The sequence below is a fragment of the Mercenaria mercenaria genome, unplaced genomic scaffold (assembly GCF_021730395.1).
Source record: "Mercenaria mercenaria strain notata unplaced genomic scaffold, MADL_Memer_1 contig_3261, whole genome shotgun sequence".
Lineage (NCBI taxonomy): Eukaryota > Metazoa > Mollusca > Bivalvia > Venerida > Veneridae > Mercenaria > Mercenaria mercenaria.
This window is the reverse complement of record NW_026461383.1, coordinates 1-18,767: the sequence shown is the minus strand read 5'-3', so window position 1 is coordinate 18,767 and position 18,767 is coordinate 1. Positions and strand designations below refer to the sequence as shown.

General features: G+C 33.8%; 1 protein-coding gene across 2 annotated transcripts in view; it reads right to left on the bottom strand.

Moving 5' to 3' along the window:
- LOC128552885 (heat shock 70 kDa protein 12B-like) overlaps window positions 1-13,369 on the bottom strand; it is a 38,463-nt gene extending 25,094 nt beyond the window's left edge. Inside the window, exons 1-2 of one of the 2 annotated variants that reach the window (XM_053533954.1) lie at window positions 13,033-13,369; window positions 11,880-12,158 (exon numbers count right to left, since the gene is read on the bottom strand). In XM_053533954.1, the coding sequence (XP_053389929.1) occupies window positions 11,880-12,158; window positions 13,033-13,125 (372 nt within the window). In that variant the 5' untranslated portion in view covers window positions 13,126-13,369. The remainder of the gene's footprint in view (window positions 1-11,879; window positions 12,159-13,032) is intronic. The other variant, XM_053533953.1, reaches the window with a different exon arrangement.
- Between the last annotated feature and the right edge of the window lie 5,398 nt (window positions 13,370-18,767).

Here is an 18,767-nt window from a genome sequence, read left to right as displayed (position 1 = left end):
AGCGCGACAGTACGATGGCGAAGCGCGACAGTACGATGGTGACACTACGATGGTGAAGCGCGACAGTGCGATGGCGAAGTGCGACACAATAACGGTGAAGCGCGACAGCACGATGGCGAAGCGCGACACTACGATGATGAAGCGCGACAGCACGATGGCGAAGCGCGATAGTACGACGGACTATCATCATCGTACTGTCGCGCTTCGCCATCGCTCTGTCATGTTGTCACAATCGTACTGTCGCGGTTCGCCATCGTATCGTCGTGCCTTCGCGCTTCGTGTTCACAGGGAGAAGGCGCTGGCCATAACGGAACACCGTACATGTATGCATGGTTAATTAATATCAGAACTTAGCTAAATTTAGCAGAGAGCCAATATATGATAGTTGCATCGTCAATGAAATTATGTTTAGATTGCAAATTCCAGAAAATCTAAATTCATTGTACAAAATTTGATATTTAGCTTGCTTATCAAAGCTCTAAGTCAACCATTACCACTGCAGAAGAAGGTAAACGTGTAGTACTTTTGTTTTGAGCAACTTATTATATTTGCAAAAGTGAAATCTGTTTGACATTCATACATCGATATTATCTAAGGACTACATTTGTTAACAACTATTATATGTCGTAACGGTATTAATTTTACTAGATATAACAGAAACCAATAATGAATAACGTAAATTAGTGATTGTTCCCTTTCATATCTTTAACTTCTTTAATATAAGTAATCTGAACAGTTAAGGATATCTAACAATAATATTATTTCTTGTGCTGAGCTCGAGGGAGTACTGTCTATTCAATTAAAAGACAATCATTAACAGGTAACGTACGTGAAATAATACTTAGATTTACGTAATTCAATTATTTTGTAACAGGCCAAACAGATATAGGATTGTCTACAGTTTCTCGATGGAACAATCATAGTTACGTTAAAAGCAGTCATAAAGAATGTGCTGCCTAATTGCCATTTGCTTGGCAATTAACATGAATTGAAATATTTCGATATTGATGTAAAACGACTCGATTTATCTTTTTACTTTCTTAAACTATATTCTATCTTCAGTATTTGAAGTACATATTAAGTACTTCACAATAAAACCTGTCTGTAAAGTTCGCCTTAAGGAGATTAAAAATATTGTCTTTTGTTGGCAAAAGATCTCTTAACAGTATTAATATATCTCTTAATTTTTTATCCCCCGCCTTAATATAGATTTTGCGTTGTTCGTCCGGGTGTTTTGCGTCCTTGCGTGCGTCCATCCGTTCGTCTAAAATTGAAAATGCGTATAATTTAAACAGCGTATTTTAAGCTAGAATCACCAAACCTTATATAATTCGTAATTAGAAGTTAACCTTTGATCACATATTGTTTTGTTACTACTGATCGAGTAGCAACATAGTTTATCCCTTTGATTTGGTAAAAAAATTGGGAATTTTATTGTATAGAAGTAATCTATTAATGGATCGTCATGAAACTTTACACATGATATGTAAATTACTTTAGGGCGATGGCGCAAAAGTATCACATAATTAACGAAGTTATTGCCCTTTAACTGTTTTACAATCCATACATACATTCCAACATAACAAAGTAATCCAGTGATGAATCTGCATGAAATTTAATACAAATGTAGACCACTATAGGATCTCTCCAGTAACTTCATAGTTATTGCTCTTTATCTTATGTTATTCACACATTGGTCTTAATTTGTAGATGACTCCCATGCGTTTTAAGACCAGTGCACGACTACCCATAAAATATGCACAGTCAGAGATGGTGGACATACATTTTTGTTAAAATGCCCTTCTAGTTTTTATTTTCTATAACCTTTAGCATGTTCTTATATTTAAATAAATATATCACGTTATAGTCAAATCAGTCAGCGAACCAACAAACCATGGTAAAGTCATATTGTACATAATTTTCGTATATCTGGAAATTAAATATCTTTCGAAATATAGTTCCATCATTCACAAAACAACTTTTTCGGCGGGGAATATAAATTCACTGAATTTGCCTGTGGAATTTATGTTTAAACGAGAATATGAAACAGTGGTAGTTTTTAGCACATGTTTAATTGCATAAACATTTCAAAATTTCTGAAACATTTGGAAATCATTCTTTGTTACAAATGTTGAATATTAAACCTGGACAAGAATTTACATCTGACTGATGTGGCTACACAAACAACTAATAAGTTTGGCTTGTTGCTTTTTGCGTCTGGTATCAATATTTTCAACGTTCCGTCAATCAATACACCAGTTCCAGTTCCAGCTTTGAATTCTTCCAGTATTTAATCCACGCTAACCGGCGTGATGTATCGGATTTCAGTGAAAAGTCACAAAGATATATAGCCAATGAGGCCTTGGTTTCCAAAGATCACATGTATAATTTACATATTGTATTATGTGTTTTACAGTCAGTTCCTTTTAAGTAAAAATGTGTCGTGTGATTATTTTAGGGGACCATATCGCGAACAGCCAGTATAATACATTACATTAGTCTGTGGAATAATTAAATTATTGATGCTACTTATGACAATGTAAACGAACGTCACAATTTAAATATTTATTGCTCAAGAAGTGGATTTGTGTTTAAAAATTGTAAACTAAATGTGCACCTCATACTAATTATGCATTTGTTTTGGTATCGATTCTTTTGATGAGTTTCCCTGTTATAGGCTTTGTGTCATATATTTTGAGGTCCGATGTTTTTGTTGGTTATAATATAAGCTGATTTGTTCTGAAAAGAAACCTTGCGTGATGATAAATATTATGGTGGCTATAATTTGCCGATTAAAATGTTGAAACATGCACTTGTCTTGAATATGTCTGTTTTGAAATATATTACCACTACGGTGAATATCTTCAATGGTCTTTAAAAGATGATAATGAATAAATGTAAGTCAAAGAGTGTTAACAACATTATGATAATGAAAAAAATATTTGAAATAAATCTGACCTAGCATGATAAACAATATTAGTCTTAATTTCCCTATGAATAAGATAATATGTCAAACTTAGAAAGCTTTTCAAGAGGTGTAGATGCGTGAATATATAAACCAAAGTTGTTCGCAATATCTTTAATGTCCATAATTATTATAGTCATGTATCTCAGTTGCCGTTGAAAAATGTATACATGTATTTTTAAACATATGTCAAATTATTTTGAAAGTTTATTCAATTGTGTTGTAATTATATATTGACAATTCATTAGTGACAAGTGCAGGAGTGTAAATATTAGAATATAAATATACATTTTTATCATTCCGCTCCCTTTTCGATTCGGTTTTCTATTATAATGTTTGTAGTCCAAGTATATACGTTAAGTTGAATTCATTCACCATTACGTCATGAGTGAAATTTAAAGGTCTAAGCTGTCATCAAATGATACATAATACATAATTACAAGTTAAGAATATTTCAGTATTACATTAAATTAACAAAACGCTTTATATAAGTCTGGAATCTGAGAGGGGTTCTGTGTGAATGAGAGGTCCCCTAATATGTTTTAAATGAATATGTAGGTGGTTATCTGAGGTGCTAGAAAATCGAGGGTGATAGTCCCAATTAAAGGTGCCCTCTGAAAAATCCAAGATGGCCTCCAAGACGGCGGCCAAAATTTGTAGATGCAAAAAAACTCTACATATTTGCAAATGCTTTACACGTTGGGTGATCAAAGCGAGCTTTATACGGCTAATTTTACCACATCTGAACACGGCTTCATATTCAGTAGTGATTTTGTCCGACAAATATTACATTTTTTGAAAATTACACAATTTATCAGCATAGAAACTGTCAAAAATATTGATACTATCAGTAATATTTTCTTTATTTATGCATTTTTCTTCTAGCTTCTAATTAAAATCATTAGTTTTAAGTAATGATAAATAAATTAAGTCCATTTAAGATAAATCAAATGAAGGCCCAGACTGAGTTTTGCATGCACAATTAAGTTGGTGGGGGTAATTCAACAGTTAAAATAGAAAGTCTTATTTGTGTTAAAAATAATAACTTGCGTTGTTCATTTGTAAATATAGAGACTTCAAATGTCCATAATACATATACAAACACTTGTACTTTGTTGTAAACACAAGGTTATCATTAAAACTGTACAAGTATTCAGATAATCAGTAATTATCGGATATTTTTAAGAAAATATGCACATGTATGACTATTCAACATCAAAACAGTTTTCCTTATTAATTATAATGTGTTGCAAATATGTTATTACGTCATAAACATCCAGTTTGTTTTAAATTCAATTTTAAGCATGAATTGCATTCAAATAACCCTTCTCAACGTCACAAAATTATCATTTAAACGGAGGCTAAATTTCGCAAGTACCTCAGACTCCTTAAATGATCCAGCAGTTAATACATTTGAAATTACTTTTTAATCTTTATGCCTTATTTGATCGAATTTTCAATATTTCCGTTTCTGGAGAAAATGATGATAGAAATTGGGCTAAATTTATTACAATTTTTCTATTGTAGTGAATTACATCATAAAACATAATTTTCTTAGAATTTTAATAAAAAATATTGAAGAAGTAAAGAATAGACTTTAATAAATTTAGTCCAGTCTTGGTATATGTAAACAAAAACAAGTGGGTGGTGGGGGTAAATAAACATGAAAAATTGGAAACATAGGCTAGAAGGAGACCAGCAGGTCTTACAATTTCATTCTTGTTCATGCATTGCACGTATACATTATTTGATATCTAAGGCCATTTTCAAAAGGGTCTTGATAGCTCTGGATTCAGCACTTTTCAATTCAATAAAGATGTTATTTCAGTCTCGATATTGTTATTTTTCACAAAATTTATGTTCACGTTTCATTGTGTTCATCCGTCTCATTCAAACTTAGTGTTCTTTGTATTTCTCTTCTTATTTCCTTACCCGTATTCTTCTGTCAATATACTCTCATAAAACGTGTTTTGGATGGCACTTTGTTGAAATCATATAACTTTATATTGAAAAATTTAGAAATATCTCCATGTTTGTACTTACTTTTTTTCACATTTTTTTGTGTAAAAGACAATAACCATGTTTTATATCTAATGTATGCCGTGTGAATCAGTCATTTTACGCTGTCACCATCTCAAAATCTCCTTTGGTTCGGGTATGAATCCCCTTCCTGAATAGCTCTATTTTTAATAAAATATTCACAACATTGTGGTATGCTGAGCACAGTCTGCGATGTACATGTAACTAGGAGTCAGAAGGCTCTGCTTTATACGTTCTTGGATGTCTAGATCTTCTTTTCGTTTCTAAAAAGGATTTTATTTCATCTTGCCAGAAAATTGTGTCACAACACAATGTGTTCCTTAGTATCCCTACTCTTGCCTTCAAAGTCAAGGTCAAGAAAGCTAAAACGAGCATTGACTACCTTTTCAGGTATTTTAGACAAAAAGTTCAAATGTGTTTTCTAAGATGGAGCAATATCAAGCTGATGCAAACTTATCTGCAGTCTCATGACACCAAAAGTGAAGCATTTCTGAGGTAACTACACATGTTTACACATGTCACGTCATCCTGAAAAATAGCATTTTCTATGAAGCTGTCAATGGAAAGCGTTTGCTGTGGGAACGTTTGCTATTTATTACAATCGCTGATAGTTGACGATTTTGCCGTTTCATGGACGAGATCTATTTGTTTAAAAAAATTTAATTTTAAATCAATTTAATTAATTTGAAACAAAGGAAACCAAAACTGCAAATATAAGGAATGAGTTGTGGTTTAAACAGACCATCTTGACAGAAGTATAATAAATAACAGCAACTACCAATGCTACTTCTACTATCACTACTACTATAATTCTCACTTCCACTACTCATAGTATTACAACTACTACAACTAGAATTTCTAGAAATGAGCTGCGATAGCCTAATTGATAAAGCACCTGCCCGGTTCGGGAGGTCAAAGGAGAACTTGAGCCCTGTCACAGGCGGGACTTGCTACTGAAGAGAGACCGGTTGGTGAGCCGCCAGCTAGTTAAATAATGGTTACCGATTGCCTAAATGCCTGGTGCCTGGCATCAGAAAATAGGAATCGGGAAGTAATGCTGTTCAATGTGTATAGGTGTCTCATAAGCCAACTTGGCTGGCCTTTTCAGTAGAGGTGACACAATAATAAACAAACACTTTACTTTACTTTTTTACAGCTAGAATTTCTACAACTGCCACTCTACCGGTGCTACCACCATCATTTCTACCACTATTTTCTTAATAGCATTTGAACTCTGACCGAGCGTATTTATGAGAGATTATGAAATGAAACTGACATTTAAATACTAAGGCAAGTATTTGTTCTATTGTTCGTGAATACTAGTTACAATTTCGGGAAAACTCCTGACATAAGAAAAAATATTCTTAAGACTTCTAAAATTTGTGAAAACCTGCGAAAATAATATGTGATCCCAGATGTGAGACACAGTATCTTATTAATTAAATTTACTTAAAGGCCAATATATATAAATCGATATCTACAATGATTAAGAGTTATTTTAGTAAAAGAATATAGAAAGTGTAAATATGATTTAAACTATACTTTGATATTCTGAGTAACAAGCTCGTACTACATTATTTATCCTTGATATCTGTATATACTCGTACACAATCTACAAGCAGGCGTTAAACGTTGCAATAATATCAACAAAAATATCTAGCATTTTCACTGGCAGACAAAATAAAATTACGCAAAAATTACTGAATTAAAAAATTATGCATTTACAGTGCTCTTTAGAAAGATAAATATCCGGAATCAAGACTGATAATCGTGCTATTCATAAACATTTATAAAGGTTCAGTAAACACATTGAAATTATGTCTGAATCAGGTCAGTCAGGGATATTGACTTGTAAAGTGAATATATACTTAAGTCACTATAATGCTGTACCTTACATTCGTACTACTAAGCATAAAACTCGCAGATATCTAACACAATGTCAAAGTTATCATTTAGGTATGAAACATTGTGTAGATAAAACAAACTCAACATACGCATGTTTGGAGATTCTCGATCCAAATACAGTGCAACCCCTGTAAAGCAACACCCTTTGGGAGATACAAATATTGACTGCAATGTAGAGGTTGATGTTTTGGAGAGGTAAATTCGATAGTATATTTCAGCTTAGGGAAATTTTGACGATGTTGTTATAGAGAGGTTTTTGCTTAAGAGAGGGTCGTTCTGGAGACGTTGTACTGTACGTTAATTTCAGATGTCGACGAACACGTGGTCATTAAACAACAGTTTGATATCACTCGTTGACCAGCACGCCCCATTGGCTTACAAAACACAATAGTGCTTAGACCGACATGTCCATGCTATAATAAAGAATATACGAAGCCAAACATTTGAAATGAAAACTTGAATGCAAATGGAGAAAAACAAATCCGACAGTATATCATGGGATATACAGAACACGTTGTGCTTCTGTGAATAAATTGCTGAAATAAACACGTGTTAATTTCTATTCTGAAAAGATGGAGTCCTGTTGTCGCAATCAGAAAACTTTATTCAAAGTGACAATAATCTTCTTAGTAGAGAGACGTGGAGGCCGTCCTGTCAACATCTTCCTCTTCCAAAGAACTAGCACAAATTTTCAGCGACTTCTTCATCGATAAAATTGATGGAATAAGAAATAAAATTAGGTCAGAAACATAATTACAAACCGTTGCTGTTACACCGAGGAAATTCCGAACAAGCAAATAGATAAACTTGTTGAATTTACTCCAGTCTCACAGGATGAAGTGAAAAAAGTTATTTTAAAATCTGCAAGTAAATCTTGTGAGCTAGATCCAATTCTGACAGGACTTTTGAAAGAATGCTTAAAAGAACTGCTACCATCTCTCACTAAAATAATCAATGATTCCTTGGAGAAAACATATGTACCGAAATCCTTCAAAAGTTCGTTGATAAGACCACTCATCAAAAAGTCAGATCTAGATGCAATTGTTCTGAAGACCTATAGACCTGTGTCTAAAATGCGTGAAAATGTAGTCGATGCTCGTTTGGAAAGCCACTTGTCTTCGAACAATCTCCACAAAGAACATCAGTCACAGAAACAGAAAATTTCACTCCACTGAGACTGCATTACTGAAGGTTCAAAATGACATTCTCAACACCCTTGGCCAAAATAACGGAACAATGTTAGTGATTCTTGACCTATCAACTGCTTTCGATAACATCGACCACAAGACGCTATTGCACACTCTCCACGACCACTTTGGTATCGCAGTGAAACCCCTCGAATGGATAACTTCATATCTGAACGACCGCAACCAAACTGTGACCATAGTGAATTGTCAAAACCAGCGCAAATGAAATACAGTGTTCCACAGGGGTCCGTTCTCGGACCGCAATTTTTCACAATATACACTAAACCAGTTGGTACAATATGCAATAAACATGGACTAAATCACCATTTTTACGCCGACGATGGGCGGCATTATTTATCTTTCAAACCAACAAATCGAGTCTCTCAGAAGGATGCTTTACGCTGTGTTGAAAACTGTCTCGTCAAAATTGGATCGTGGAAGAACATCAACATGTTGAAAATCAATGCCGCTAAAACTTGTAATTGTATTTACATCTCAAAGAAACGAAAACATATTGAATCGGTTTCTGCGAAAAGAAGAGAAGAGGACACTAAACAATCTGAATGTGTAAGGAATCTTGGTGCTTTTCTAGACTCAAAAATAAACATTGAAAACATATTAACTCAGATTGTAGATCAGGATACGGACAGCAACGTCAAACAGGTCAAATCAGGAAATATCTAAATACAGATGCTACAAAATCGTTAGTAAATTCTCTCGTCAATTCACGCCATGATTATTGCAATGCGCTCTTGTATGGTGCTCCAAAGTCAACGCTGAATAGACTTCGAAATCTTCAGAACACTCAAATCATAACAAGAATATCACGTTATGATCACATTACACCTTTCTTAAAAGAACTGCATTGGATACCAGTTACTCACATAGTGGACTTTAAGATTCTAGTTCACACATTGCATGACCAGTCACCGATCTATGTTACAGACTTGCTAGAACTCTATCAGCCAGCAAGAAATTTGAGATCCCAGAACAATTCGAAACAACTAGTTGTTCCAAAAAGCAAAACTGTGAGGTACGGTGATCGTAGTTTTTCATCAGCTGCACCGAAGTTATAGAATACTCTTCCGGCTACCATTAGAGGCGCTAAAAGTTTGGATACTTTCAAAAGATCATTAAAAACACACCTTTTCTTCAAGGTTTATTAAAACTAAATTTGCACGGGAAAACAAGCTGTTGTATGACTGTGCAATAGAAATTATTTACTTTTGTTTATTGTTGTTTAAAATATCTTGTATAATTAATATGTAGAGTCAAACCTGATTCTAGCTACCTACCTCTGGTAATTTTAATGTTGATATTTTTTCAAATATATTTGTGTTTGTGTTGTATTGTGTGTCAATATCATTCTGTGAAATGTGGTTTGTACAGCGCTTTTGAACGTTTATTTTATAGATGAAAAGAGTGCTATAAAATCTGGTAAATAGTAATAACAGGTATAGATTGAGAAATAAGCATAAACATACTTAAGGAGGTAGGTTACCTTTATATTTGTATGTGCGCATGTCCAACCGGAAGCTAACGTGACGATTTACGACGACGTTTACGACAAACTAAATGTGTTTGTATATTCATTCTTCTGAAAACAAATCATAGACCTGTCTTCGATCTGACGCTTTATGGTTTAATAATGCAGAAATAATGAATAAATTGCCGCAGAAACGCTTCAAAACAATGTTGCCTTAAAATGACGTCACTGACGTCATGACGTTACGTGTCAGTTACCGCGCAAAATTAATAGCTTTTATCTTGAAAGAAGGTAATTCTGTGCATTTTCTTTATTCAAACCATTTTCAAATAACCATTATTTGCTGAAATATTTTTTATGAATCTTTTGCTCTGAATAATAATCAATATTTTGCTTCTTTTATGTAGTTATATTGAAATGTTATGCGGAATGTAAGAAAATGGATGATGGTAACCAATGTTATTTGGAATATAGTTGGGTGAGAGGTTACTTGTTACGGCCATTTTCAAATAAAAAATCTAGCAGTTTGATTTGTAATACCTATTTTTCAGGTTCCGTTGATAATTTGTTACTTATATACTAAAACTAAGGTCTAAAATTGTTCAAATTTCAGTAGAAAACTGTGGTTTCTTGAATTGAATTGATGTTACCATGGAAACGAAGCCCGTGACCTATGTATCTAAATGTAAAATTCAAAAGCGTTGACACTAGTCTATTTAAGAAACACAGCTTCGGCTTTTTATTTTCATTTCAACAATATCCATGAGAATAAAAGTAGCATGCTGAACGATTTTTCCATGAAAAATGCCAGACGAGGGGTACTGCTGTAAATATCCTAAGCTTAGAAATCTGTTTGAATAAATGCATATAACACGAAAATATAACTTACGTTAGAAATAATATGTTTTAAAGCTACATCAACTAGAAAGATAATCTTATTCAATATTATTTTATAAGAAATTACGACAAAAAACAAGATATAAGCCATTTTAAACATCTCTGTTGCCATGGTTACTTTAAACTTTAAGAAAAACAGGGTACCATGTATAGTGCTTGGTATTTTGCTAATAATATTACCCAAATATTCCATGATGGTCATTAACAGAATGGCACTGAAGCCGTCGAAAACCCCTATTTTTATACATAGTTGTTTAAAAATGAGAGAAAATGCGTTACCATGGAAACACGAGCCCCGCGACATATACATTTTAAGCTTATATTAGAAAGCTAACGTGCATACTAGTAAAATTATAGATTATGCTGACTTCTACGGATATCAGTGAAACTAAAATACACTGAAAAGTGTTAAATATCCGTATTTTCCTTCTTCTTTCAATATGAAATACCTTTGGAGGGTCATGTTCTTCAAACCTAGATAAAAAATGAACTTGAAGGGACAGAGACAAACGAAACTGAGATTTTAGCAGTTAAAACTTTATATTACACGAAATACAAAAAGATGCTGCGGTTCAACTTATTTGAATTTACCCTTGTAGCAAGGTAACCTACCTCCTTAAGGCATATCACATGAGTTTGGATTTTTGTAATTTTCTCAAATTTAATCGCCGATTCAAAAACCTAACATTTAGGTTTTCGAATACTACAATATTTGTTTTCAAAATATTTCAAACTTAATGTACCAGGTATGTGATACAGTAATAGAACGACCCATTTAAAATTTGATGTAGTCCAAACATTTGCTATGTTTACCATATTCTTATGACGTAACTTATTGTCAAATTTCAATTTTCGCTACTCTTAAATGTCGTATAATCTATTGCGAGTGTAGCGGATAAAATGGGATAATTTGTTTCATTGTTGCGGCGTACGAAGTTTCGCTGCGGGCAACCAGATAGGGACTATTTGGCTTCCCGGCACTGCTCGGGTCTGTCCGGCGTATGCCGATATGCGCACTGGTCTTATGAGATAGGCTAAGTGGCAAATCATATATTTTCGCGATATTAATTCGGATACATATTTTGAAATTCGGGGTAAATGTAAGTAAAGTTACCACAAACAGATTTCACTAACTAATATGAAGAAAGCTACAATATAAAATCATAGCAAAAGAAATCAATTTACTTTAACCTGTAGCTCATGTGACCGCCGTATGTCGAAGGTTGATTGCGAGAAGTATTTCTTACCGTACTCGTGACCGGCGTATCTCAGGTTGGGAACAAATGTTTAACTCCATTAATTTTAGTCTGAACCATTTAATTACCTGGACATCTGTATAGTTTAAAAGCAAATTCAATGATTATGGGTTCAGATTATTTTGCAATAAATTGGTCATTACCTGCTGTGTTCTATCTCTATACATCTGCATTTTGAAATGTCGAAAGAAATACCAGCCATCGCGGTTCTGCAATCGTCTATATTTATTTTCGGCTTCAACGCCGAAATATGACTCGGAAGAGTTCTTGCTTAACAAAAGCGAAGTTGAATTTTTTCGACCATGTGTAGATAGATATTTGTCATAAAAAATCTCGTGCATATTGTTCTCATAATTCGTTCGAAACTGAATAGCAAAAGCTGTCCCAGCTGTCCCAAAGTCAATACCAACCACAATGTTCGGCTGAAAAATGCAGATATAGTATTAAGTATCTTACTAAAATTTAAACACATTTACGAAATAAATGATGACAAAATTAGCGTGGCCGCTTTTTCAATTATGACGAGATAATTTTAGAAAGATGTTTGCTATACAAAATTGAAACAGAAGTACATTTCACGAGTAAATTATGCTGTTATCATTTCTGATCCTTCCAGATCACGGATTGCATTTGATTTTATGTTAAAATAGGATGAAATATATTTTTTACTATTTGACTGAATTCTAGCGTGCCGCATGGTATCCTTTAAAGTCACCGTATACTTTTTCTCAGTCATTGTTGCAATAATTTCTGATATTTTGGGATCATGTAACTGTAGTACAGAGTTCTGTTAAAGCGGGTCGTGGATCGTAGATCAAGGATCGTGATTAGTCAAATCTGATAAAGTGATTCTACTGTTGTTTTTATTGATTGCAAATGATCTCCTTATAAACTGCATTATAAATTGTGTAACTGGATTGCAATAAGGTGTATGGGGACTGCTTGAAATAACACATTTATAGTAATTCCAATATTTTGCTGAATTCATGTGACCATTTGGAAAGCACTTCTGTCAAAATAATTGCTGTTTCAATCCTTAAATTGATAACCTGGGTTTTGTTAGGTTTTTCATAATTATGCAAAGAACCTTGCTAATTAACCATGCTACATATATTAAACGAAGTTTAATAATGAAATAACCATCATTTCGGAAAACATTGCATTCTTTTTCATTTATTTTGATATATATCTATCCATTCATCCTAAGAAATAATAATAGAGTAGTCAAACGTAACTTCTGGTGTATCATTTTTTTCTTTGTAAATGAAATGAAAAATAAAACTAAGATGTACTGACCTTTAAAGCTGGTTCATCTCCACAATGACCGAACATGTCATGGAAATAGAAATCATTGTCCATAACAAAATCCGAGGCCAATGACTCCGTCATCTTTCCCCCAAAACAAACGACAATTGTTAACGTCAAGATAGAATTTAGTAATATATAAATGATAACACTGAATTTTAGTTTCCCCTAATTGATGTAACATGAAACTTAAGGAGGTAGCTAGGAGTAGATGTATAAATAGTTGACCGTAAAATGATTTACTATCGTCTCCGTGAATGCAGTACAAGGTTAGCTTTTTGTAAAAGCTAGTCAGCGGACCGTTTGGTATGCTCAACAGAACGGAGACTGAACGATCTGTGAAGTACGTAAAACTGGTGTACCATCGAACATGTACCTAACATAGAAACAAATTAGTCCCTTTGGGTTTATATATTGCAATAGCTGGTTCCCACTTGCCAATGCAAATAGGCAATTTAACTGTTATCTTCAAATAGGCTAATTGTTGAGAAATAAACCTTTTTCTACCTTTAAAATCAATTACATCTCATTCTGTTTCGCCTCTTCTCATTGACCAACGGTTTTATTTAGTTTAGATCTGTCGGTCTTAATGTATTGGATTTTGATAGTTATTTTTTGGAATTCAAGTTTTAATATAGTCAGATAGTTTTCTTTAGTTTGATCATGTCAAAACATTAAGTCTTCTAAATAACGGTTTACACCAAATAGGAAGTGACTTCTCAGTGTTACATTGTGAAGCAGTCCAAAATATCGTTCCATGTTGCTGTTAATGGAATATTGCATTATGGGCATATACATTTTAGATGCAGCAGCTTTATTTTTGGCTTAGGTTTATTGCTAGTTGTATTGGGAAAAGATCTGGACCACTTTCATTGTGCATTGAGAAAATGTCTACATACGCGTATTTACTAAACATCAAATTTCATCGGAGCATTTTCTGAGGGTGTTCACTTTCAGAACATATTATGTTTCTAATAAAATATAGGATATAATTGTTTATATGAAATGTAGGCCTAACTAAGGTAAAGGAACCAGAGTGGAGGCCATCTGGTTTATAATGGCGGACAGGTTTTTGAACACTAATTTTTCACTTGGCATGGCAACAGAGGTCTGAATTAAAGCTAGTTTCTGGTTAAATATCATTGTGAGTGTATTTTTGACATTTTGGTAGGAAAAATGGGAGAGCAGGTTGTATTTGGTGAAGTAAAACTCAATTTAAGTATGAGAAATACTTCCACATCACAGCAGTGTGATTTTAATGTGATTTTACTGTAAGCAAATGCGAAAAGAGAAATATCTCTTAAAAGATAAACGACCCCTACTTTTCTCTTCCTTTTATGTCAGTTTTATCATAACTCTTTAAAATGAGATAAGGATTTGTTTTCTGAAATGGGTCTAGCTATGTTTGGTAGCTCTTTAAAAATGTTTATATAGAATATATAGCATTTACCTTTTGTGGCCTATATGAAAATGTTGGCAAAAATTGATATTTGTCCAGATATTGATATAGATGGACTAGTTTAGTCAGATTGTGGTAAGAAATGAGCATTTCATTGAAATTTAGCTTCAAAAATTGATAACCCGCCCCCCCTCCCACCCCCAAAACCCCCAAAAAATAATATTTTTTGCCCATTTATAGCTTTCAGAGGGGAGATCTGGTATATTTCAATGTGTAAGTTTGTAATTTGCTTGCAAATTATAATGAAAATGTATAAAATAGGGCAAAAACCAGCTCAGGCTAGAAGAACTGGTTAAAAATTATGTCGCGCCAGTAATTTTGAAGGAAAATTGGCAAAGAGACACGCGTTACTGAAAATGCCATAAAACCTTGAAACTGATTTAATCAAGCTGAGACTTGTTTTTTTTCATGCAGATATGTTAATAGTACTACTCAAATGAAACTGAGACTATTTTTCTTATAGGACTAACTAAAGTAAAGGAACCAGCGTGGGAGCAATTTGGTCTAGTCGCATAGGGCAAGTTCACATCGGAGCTCTAGAGAAGTGTAGGCTGTTGTGTAAATGATACTTGCTTCCACCAGTAAAGTAACCGGCCAATCAAAACATGGGCCCTGGAAATATCTAAAACTGCTTTTCCCCAACACATTGAGCGCTGTGATGAAAAGCAAGGAACCAGTAAACCCTACCTCGCCGTGGTGTTTGCGGAGTTCAGCTCTTCAACAGGAAAGGTACGATTGGTGTACTAATTTATACAGTTCAAGTGGGTTATCGGGTATAGAGTCGGTCTCTTCTCTACCCTAGAGCTTCGATGTGAACTTTCCCACAATGCTGGACAGGTTTTTGAACACTAATTTTTACTTGGACTGGCAACAGAGGTCTAAATTAAAGCTAGTTTCTGGTTAAATGTCATTGTGGGTGTATTTTTGACATTTTGGTAGGAAAAATGGGAGAGGAAGTTTTATTTCTTGAAATGAAACTCAGTTTTAGGTTTTTAGATATGTAGTCAAACAGAGCAATTAATGAATTAATATGCAGGGGTATCTTAAAACCTTATGTATCTTACCCATTAATGCAGACACATGTAATCATATGATGTATTTCTCACACACATATCACTTGTAGCATGCGTGAGTTTCCAAATAAACAAATATGATAAAATAGGGTTAATATATTCATTACGTCGAATGGTGGAAAATATAGTGTAGAGGTAAGAAACATTTCTTCATAACTTTACAGTTTCAATTTTTGTAATTATATTTATATAGACTGAGACAAATGAGCTCTCATACTCTCTGCTAAGTATACATAAAACAGCCAAGAAGTTTAATACACAAGTACTTTCAGCTTTAAATTATTGGGTATCTTATGTTTTAAGCGACTTAATAATATCCAGTTCTACTATCTATAATGAACGGAAATGCAATTTCACCCCTGTGTATATATAATGCTTAAGTGTAATTTCTGTAATGAAACATCATGGACAAAGGATACATGATGGATTTTGACTGGTATCAGCTATATATACATAACATTTGCCGAATTCTTAGCGGACCTTCGTGGCAGAGTGGTTCAGGTCACTGACTTTGAGTTACTTGCCCTTCGCAGATGTGGATTCGAAAAAAATGAAAAAGTGGAAAACCACAGGTCGCCAAACACGACATAAACGAAAATGTTTTAGGCTCGGTATGATTGAGCCTGTTCATGGACAGTAGTGGAAATGCAAGCTACCGTCTACGCCCTCTAGCACCGGGTTGAGCAGAACTCGACATTTATACATGTAATTTCGTGACATCCGCAAATGTATTAAAATGGAGGAGCACATGGAACCTTCAATGATGCACAGAGCACAGTTCCATGAAAAGCGGCGTATGGTCCCTAGTTGTGTCTTAAACGAGGAAACAATGGGCAGAAGTAAAGAAACTGGAATTTAGAGAGGGGATTTGTGGTTATGGAGCCTGCATATCACAGAAACTGTCAACAGACACAATTAAAAAGCAGACACCATATCAAAGGGGTGATTAACCAATACCCAAAGCTTTTAAAGCTCAAGCCGAACTGTTCAATCTGAAAAATAAATAGTACACTAACATAACACAAATATTGTGCTGTCAAGCCTCACTCAGGGCGTTGAATCATTCATGTGAGGAATCCATCCAGCTGGCTTACGGAAGGTCGGTGGTTCTACCCAGGTACCCGCATGAAATGAATAATGCATGGAAGGGCACCTAGGGTCTTCATTCACCATCAGAGCTTGAAAGTCGTCATGTGATATTTAATTGTATTAGTGCGACGTTAAACCAAAAACAAACAAACTTAGCAGAACATCGGTAAGTATAGACCAAAACCCAGAGGATACCCCATACACTGATAGTAAATGGAACTTTTAGGAGAAAGATACATGTTCTGTCTTAAATATATCTAGTGAGCGATTATGTGTAATGTTGTTAATATGTAAAGTAAGATAACTGATTATAACTTATATGTTTTATTGTGTTAATTAATTAGCCATTTTATGAAGATACATTTTAACCGATGATACGTTATTCGTTGCTGTCTTGAGACAATCCCAAACTTTTGTCTGAAGTGCATAATACATGTACATAGTCGTACACAAATACATTTACGCCGAAAAGGTATATTGTGTGTTAATGGACTTATATTATATAGAAATAATCAGTGAGTCAAAATGTGAGAGATGCTATTACAATACATTTATAAATAAGACAATCGTAAATCAAAGCGCTTAAAGCACAGAAAGGTTGAAACCTTTCGATATGCTGTTAACAAATTATAATCTGAAGAAAAACATGTTGTTCTGGTAAGAAGTGTGTATGTAGCCTTCACTTTCACAGGAGATGGTATTAAAGACATGAAGATAGTTATTCGCCGGATATGCCACCGTGGTCTACTCGATGTAATCCATATTAATATATAGTGCAATTTTTCCGATTATTAAAGGTTATGTTAATGTCGAATATCAGCTTTATTGATGCTTGATTGTAAAGAAGAATGTCTACTGATGTTTTTAAATTACGTTATATGCTTCTAAAAGCTAGTCGAAGATGTTTGGTAATATGAAAGTAAAAGTATGTATTTCCTGATGTCTACATATACAATATTAACGGTTCCGTCACGTGTATCAGTCACGTGACCATGGCTTCACTCAAATAAGTAGTCATGTGCATTTCCTAAGATCTTTTTCTACACAAAGAGCTAGGTTTGACATGAAATTAAGTAGTAAAATATATCCCCGGTATCGATCTATAATCTGAGCTGACGATTTCATGAGAAAAATAGAGGGTATGTCAAGGTCTGTGCACCCTGAACAATGAGAACAATAGAAGGTAGGTCAACGCAGCCTAATCAAAGCACTGATGACGTTAACGGTGACTCGCTTAGGTATGACTTAATCAGTAGCACACGATGTTTTCCAAACCATGTTTATTCAACAGTAACTACAAAATCATTGTTACGTCAGAGGGTAACAATTTCTTGTTAAGTAAATAAAAGTAACAGAAAGACCAGCAACACATAACAATAACAAAATTTATTCATGAATTTAAGTAACATTACAAATACCTTTAAAAATGTCAAAGAGCCGTAAAATCCAATCTTATATGTAAAAATAGTCCAAATCCTGTCTAGGTCAAATTTAATTCCATTCAGAATAAATTCCAGAATGTTTCACACAGTTCAAACGTAACTTTAGAATATCCAAAAATTATAATTCCTCTCTTCAAAGATAACTTTATAAATCCAGAAATGTTTAATATAAATTCTTCAAAATATCAAATATCTAAACTGGTAATATTTAGTTATTAAGGAATACAGGAAAGTTTTACAAATATCTACAAAATAAGTTTTATACTCCAGGTTCTGTCTTAATCTAAAACATCTGACTATATATTGTATCATGGAATGTTGCAGAATTTTCATATAACAATGAGAATAAAAAGAACATTCTGGAAAAATCAAGGACAGTCCTTTCTAAAAATAATTGTTGAACAATCATTATCAGAACTGTAGTAGAATATTCTGGAATAAAGTAGAATTTTATAGTATATACAGGATGATGTCTTAAAACAAGGATAGTAAATAATAATTTGCCTTAGGGAAAAATGATCTATACATAACGAATTGTGTACATAAATTCGCTCCCGGTGTTCCCAAACTGCGCTTATCAATTAAGAAAGATAAAACAAACAAAAGGGTCATTGTAGTCCTACTGCTCATCAGGGTATCAGACGCCTTTCTCCAAGTAATCCA